Below are 7,269 nucleotides of genomic sequence, written 5' to 3'. Positions count from 1 at the left end.
AACAAATTTGAAAGACAAAGTGTTAAATTTTAAATATAATGGTACAAAATATAAAACACGCTAAAGATTGATGGGTAAAGTAGAGTGAACCCCTATCAATACAAGTCTCTAAAAATGGTTGTAACTTAAACCAGGCACGCATACAAAATAAGCTAACCTTACATTTAATTTAATTTCAACAGAAATTAAATTAAGGTAGTATGAATCTTTTAAGTTGGTCTACTACCTAACTCGATTAAAAAGGAAGGTCAGAATCAGAGTACCCTTAATCACCTGCGAGCAAGCTAACATGAGAATCCTCGGAACCGACAACTGGCTCAAGGGCATGTGATCGGAGTCGTGTCCCGGTCCTCTCATTGCTTTCAATAATTGAAAACTGATCCCGTCCTGGACAAACCACAAGACAAACATACATCAAAGCGAAGGCAGTCACGTTCGCTACTCCCTAGCTGGATTCCATTTGCGCTTGTCCCCATTCCCACCGCCTATATAATTGACCACACTTACTGATTTACTTTCTTTCCACCCACTCAAACTTTTGCCCTTTACACTACTATCAACTGTTTGTATTAGTTCTCAGAGAACTAACCATTTCGGAAATTCTGGCTAGGATTCTAGGCGCAGTCTTGGGTCAATGTGGTGGTCCATTTTGAGGTAGAGCACTCAGATAATGGAGGCAGGGAAAAAGCTTCTTACCCGGTATATGTATGGAATCTTCTTAACCATTAAGACACATTTTGATACTGTACGTGAGGGCGAATTCGACTCCGAGCGAAATGTGTGTTGTTAGATATTTGCTTGTGTGAATTAACCTTTCAATGCTATCTTACACAGATATGGAAGTAGTGCATGTGATAAAACTTGGCTTCCCACAAGCTTACAAAATATACAACTGTTGCACATATCTTCCCTTATCACTCTCTTCCACTCGATCAATCTCACAACACCCACCTCACAATTGTCCTTTAAAAGGGCTACCTCCCCCTCCAATAAGCCCACACCAATTAAGGTCCTTGTATCACGGGTTATAGCTAGCTAGCCATGGCTTCCAACAACCTCTCTGCAGCTATTTTGGTACTCTCCCTCCTCCTCTTCTCGACATTCTCCAGTGCTTGTGGCCCATGCCAGCCCAAACCAACACCTCCCGCCAAGGCTCCTCCAGCGAACCCCTTTTGCCCCAGGGACACACTCAAGTTCGGGGTATGCGCCGACCTTCTCGGAGGGCTGGTGAGCCTTGTTGCCGGAAGCCCACCTTCCAGCAAGTGCTGCGCTGTGCTTGAAGGCTTGGCGGACTTGGAAGCTGCAGCGTGCCTTTGCACTGCCATTAAGGCCAGTGTGCTTGGCATCAACGTGAAAGTGCCGGTTGCCATTAGTTTGCTTATTAGTGCGTGTGGGAAGTCCATTCCTCCGGGCTTCAAATGTGAATAGGAAGCTCCCGTCGCCTGCATTTGATCTTTAAATTATTAGGGTCTGCTGCAAATTTGTGCTGTTGTCTGTTGTTAACGGTGATTTGTATGGATTTTCCTTTCCTTTCCTTTCCTTTTCCTTTGCTTTTTCTTCTGTTTTACGAAGAAGAAGACAACAAAGGGATGTGATGTGAGGTTATTTATTCCAAGAGTCATGTGGGTTACGTCCAAATTATTAGCTAGGGCATGGGGCTTGATGTAAGTTGTTGTTTAATTATTATATCATGATTCAACTTTATGTTGAAGGAACAATAATGCTGCCAACTTTGACAAATCCTTCACTTCATATATAAACCAAAAAACGATTAATGGGATATTTTCAAGTTTGAGGACTTTGTTCATGCCTCAAAAACATTTATGCGGTTATCGAAAATTACTATAAAAAAAATTCGAAAAAAATATTTAAAATGGTTTTGTCTTGTTTGATTTTATTATTGAAAATAAAAAAAATTAAATATAATTAAAATTAGTTAAAAATTTATATATTTTAAATTATTTAATTTTTATATAAAAGAGGAAAATAAATTAAATGAATTTGAGAAAACATATAAAAATAATTTATTGATTATGAATCTTTTTTTTTTTTTTTTCTTTACTTTTTCTTTTTATTTTTCTTTTTATTTTTCTTTTTCTCATATTTTTTGGGATGAACATAGCCTTAGAAATTGAAATTGAGCCATATCACGCGTCCATACATAATAAGTCCAATTGTTTTTCTATTTCTCTCTCAGCCATAGGATTTTATTTATTTATTACTTTTATTGAACTAAAAATTAAATCTATTTAAACCAGAAAATTCAAGGATGGCTTATAGCCAAATTTCAACAAATGATGATTATACAATATTGTTACAACATATACAAATTTGGTAAGTGAAACTACTAAACAATGTTGAATGTAAGATAATGTTGACCTTAATTAGTAAACCCAATTATCTTATTGTTGAATGTAATTTGCATTAAGATTTAGATGATTTGTTTTTTACTTTTTTTTTTTAGTTTACTTATTACCTTTTTTAAAAAAAAAATTGACAAAAAAAAAGTTAAAATATTTAGATTTTTTTAAAATATTAAAAATAACTTTTTAAAATAACTAAAACACAATTTCAGTATAACTCTCACCCATTAATATTTAATACTTAATAGAAATAAAATAATAAAATAATAATTTAATACTTAATCCTATTAAATTGTATCTAGAATTAAGTTATATTTAGTTCTATTTAAATTTAAGTAAAAAGACAAATATCACCTTATTAATTCTATACATATAGATAAAGTGAATACCACTCAATTGAAAAAAGATTAATTCAACTTTGCTTCTTACTCCCTTGTCATTCTATTATTAGTGCAATTTAATAAAAGGAGATATCATTCATTGCATCTAACTTTGAATATCGAAGTGGCCTAGCAAAGTTGAGAGTATGAGATCTCTCCTCACAATCATTCTTTCCTACATGGTTGTAATGCATGTTAAAACTACAAAGGTATGTTGTGATGCATTCTTACAACATAGTCAATATTTGAGGGCTTCGTAGAAGAATTTAAGTGTAAGATTAAGCTGTTAAAATATAGCTATGCAAATCATGTCTATAGATTAATTAGTTGTTAGAATTGTTATGATTAATTAGTAGTTAGAAATAATTATATCAATCTTCTAGAATCTTCTCATATATTCTTGTACCATATAAATGAACGATAAGAGTAGTTCTTAGTAGGCTTGATAATGTAGCATCATGTTTTCACCTCTCTTCTTAGATTAGGAGGACCTTTCAATGGCTGAAAATGCTTCTTCTTCTTTTGCAGCTTCTTCAATTCCTTTTGGATTACATCCATCCCAATTTGCTAATCAGATCATGCTTTCATTGAGGCCAAAGGCTTAGCAAATAGTCTTACTATAATTGGTGAGAAAATTCTTGACATTAATCACATCTCATATTTTTTTGGTGGGGTAGGTATTAAATGTAATTCCCTTGTTGTAATTGTAACCACAAGACATGGTGACATCATTCTTATCTCTCCATTATTCTCTTACTTCTATCGTACATTTTTTATGTTTTAGTACTTATTCTTATATATATATTATTTTGTAATTTTTAAATTTAGAATTTCGATAAGTAAAATTTTCAAATAAGACATAATCATCTGGTTCATCTCTCTCCTCCTTCCTCTTTCCTTTTTGGTGATTATTGTTACCCAAGGTTTATTTTGGTGATAATAAAACCAGATTAAGGTATTAATGACACTTTTGAGCTTTAATGTTTATTTTCTAAGGTTCTTAAGCAAGTCAAGAGCAAAAGGGGATCAAGAAGAGCTCATAAAGGATTTGTCATGTTGAAGACTCTTTAGGAACTAGTTGTTGGGAAAATCTTAGATCAGAGGCACACACAATCTAATTAACAACTTAGGGATACTAGATCTAATCACAACGAAAGACATAAAGTAATTAGATATAATCTTGGTGTTTTTTTTTTCTTTCGATCAAACTCTAGTTGATAAAGTAATTAGATTAGACCTTGATGCTAATTTTTTTTTTCTTTTGATCTAGATATTCCTAGATCAAACTCTAGTCAATGAAGATGATTTCAATCACCTCGGGATCTTCAACTTAATCACTCTTTCTTTGAATTGTGACACTTGTGTAAAATGGCCACATACCTATTAAGGGAGAGAGAGATTGAAATTGTCTGACCCTAAATATCTAAGAGTGTTTATATGATTTCTTTGTAGGCTTAAGTGATTTTGACCTAATTTGAGCATGGGTTACTTGATATAACTCATTGGTCCTAATAAATTAATTAGTCTTATTGAGCCTAATTCATTAATTATCCTAATTTAAAAACTAAAATTAATTCATCATAAAATCTTGTGCAATCTTATTCTTTTACCAAAACACTCTTATGTACATAAATGATTCATTCTCTTAAAACCTAAAGATGTTGTGCTAACAAAGAATATTATCAATTATAATGAAAATCATTAGGACTCATAGGAAAATATTGGTTCTCTTAAAATTTAATTCTGAAGTTGGCTCAACACTTGACGAAAATGAGTTAATTGCACTCTAGTATCCTATGAAATTAAATTGAGATAAAAATTTAATTAAATCTAATTTAATTAATTTATCAAGTTTATGACCTATTATTCACTACATGTGGACTCTATTTATAACTCTATTTATAATCTAATAATATAGATGCTATCAACTTCTCAAAAATTACATATATGACCCTTGAATCTTAAATCCTCCTATTTTGTGATCAACTAACATACCCTAGTCTACAAAAGACATATTTTAGATTCCACTTGAGGAATTACTACAACCACATATTACATGATCACAAGTTTTTAGGATCACCTAAGGGAATATACTATTCCAACATCCCATGAGATATCTTAGTGTGTGTCTTAAGAATGTCTATTGTTAAATGTCCTAATCAATAATAACCCAATTCATAAAGAATATATGACCTTCGTAGTGTCTCACCCATAAGTCAAAACTACTAAAGACTTAATATTAACTCAATATTCTTTCAAGGTTTAGAACCTATGGAGTATAGTAACTTGATAAAATCATGACTGCGTGATAAACAATGTCATAATCTATTGAAGATTTTGTTCAATGTGTGTGACCATACATGCTAGTGTACTCACTATAAAAAATCTATCTTGATGACCAAAACATGTTATATCCCTAATTAGGAGGTAATTCACTACGGTTTTAGATAAAATGCTTAATTTAGTGAATCAAACATCTTATCATCTCACAAGGAACTCTCAAGACTTGGATTTTATGTACAACTCATAATGCACTCAAGTTATGTACAATGCAAGTGATTTAAATGTAAATGCTTAGATAAGTAATAATGCGATCATGAATAGAAAAGCAGAACAAAAAATCATAATATATAAATATATTAATGAAAACTTATTTTGTTACATCATGTCATGCTGTAAGGTTAAACTTGGTGCACTAGAGATTTAAATTGGTTTCATGTCTGTTGATGCTTATCATTCATAAGCCTTTAAAGTTAAATTTATATATTTAAAAATTGGATGAATTTCAATTTTAGGAAAACCATAATCTCTACATAGACAAAATCGTACTTAAAAGTTATTGATGATATTGTCAATCGTTCTTTGAGATTTTAGGCTAAAAATTGCAAAGTTTTTAGAAAAATCAATCCGGCAAGGAAATTGATTGACAGCAAAAGTCGACTAATTTAGGTGGTAAAAGATGCTGAGATTGAGCTCCTTAGCAGTGGCCTTTGATTGAGGTAAAGTCTTTACCGATCGATTGAACCACCAATTGACTGATAGAGCACTTGACTAATTGAGCCAACTACGACCAATGTTCACCACCTATACTATTTTGTCCACTAGCAGCACCAAGGTCTTTTGTGCCTTATGACTAGTTTAGTTTCCAACATATATATATATATAAGACCTTATATGTGCATTTTTTCTAAGATAGCTTCTTTCATTTATTGTTCATTAATCCAACAACTCTCAGCTTTTTGTTTGAGTGCATTTAAGCCTTAATTTGCATGCACCTTATTCAATTCTAGTTTTCTTGTATTAATTCTTGAGCCTAATTGTGTGCTAAGATTGCATTGTTTCTCTTATATTCATTTGTAAATCTTGTGAATATATTTCTAGTGTGAAAATCAATTGAGGAGAATTATAGAAATAAAGTCCATTGGAACTAACAATCTAAGTCTAAGAAGGATAATGCTTTGTTGAAGCCTTGGTGATTTAATTAATAAAACCTTCAACTTAGGATAGAAGCTTAAAAAGAGTGGATGTAGGTCGGGATTGGATTAAACACTATAAAATTGGGATTTGCATCTTTCTTCCATTTCCTCTGTATATTTACTTGTCTTAATTATTATTTCAATCATTGCTTGAATTGTCATTTGAATTCATTGAACTTAAAATTTGACAAAATTGATCAACATTTAATTTACCCTCATTTTGTGGATCAAAAATGACAGAGGCATTTAGAACAACTTAAGTTGTTTTGTAAATACTTAAAAAGATAAATAGTTCTTCAATATCCAGAGCTCAAAGCACATAATAGGAGATGAATACAAATTTGTCATCCTAATTAAGAAGAAAGGAGTTTTTGTGATTTTTAGAAACAATGTAAAGAGGAAGATCATTGGTTTTTAATCGAAACTATTCTCTTTCCTGATGATTTAAAGTATAATTTATTAAACATTAATCAATTATACAATAAATGTTTTAAAATAATTTTTAAGTCATCATATTGTGTCATTAAGGATATTTAAAATAATTTAACCATTTTCATAGGTTATAATATTTCTACAATCAATTAATATTGAAAAATATAATGATCATGATAAATATTTTTTAATATATGTACAATGGATTGTCGTTCATCGTGACATAGGAAATTAATTTGTGAGTAAACTTAAATTTTATTACACAACTTAACATATATGAACTTGTTTGAGGAATTTCTAAAATCGTTTTTTTTTTTTGAAAAAATAAGAATTTGTGTTGCAAGAAAACTAATAAAAAACTATTTTAAAATTAAAAAATTTATTTCTACATCACTTTTTATGCTTGGGACAAAGCAAATGAAATTACCAGAGGCTAGTCACCAACCCACTCCTATAAATGAGTTTTCAGTCAGTCCCGCTCATCTACCATTTCCCTTTCATTTCTCTTATCTCTCACACATCTTTCTCACTAGATCTCTCTCCCAGATCCTCATTCTCCATTAACAACAGTATAAACCTGGGAAGATCAAATCAACAGGAGTGTTCATAGATGATCCT

At 31.3% G+C, this 7,269-nt stretch overlaps 1 protein-coding gene across 1 annotated transcript; it reads left to right on the top strand.

Moving 5' to 3' along the window:
- Nucleotides 1-945: 945 nt before the first annotated feature.
- LOC100262729 (putative lipid-binding protein At4g00165) lies at nt 946-1,711 on the top strand. Its single transcript, XM_002285161.5, has one exon. It carries the CDS (start codon nt 1,042-1,044, stop codon nt 1,426-1,428), a length of 387 nt encoding a protein of 128 aa, XP_002285197.1. The 5' UTR covers nt 946-1,041; the 3' UTR covers nt 1,429-1,711.
- The last annotated feature ends 5,558 nt before the right edge of the window (nt 1,712-7,269 follow it).

This window comes from Vitis vinifera, chromosome 4 (assembly GCF_030704535.1).
Source record: "Vitis vinifera cultivar Pinot Noir 40024 chromosome 4, ASM3070453v1".
NCBI lineage: Eukaryota > Viridiplantae > Streptophyta > Magnoliopsida > Vitales > Vitaceae > Vitis > Vitis vinifera.
This window is presented reverse-complemented; position numbering and strand designations above follow the sequence as displayed.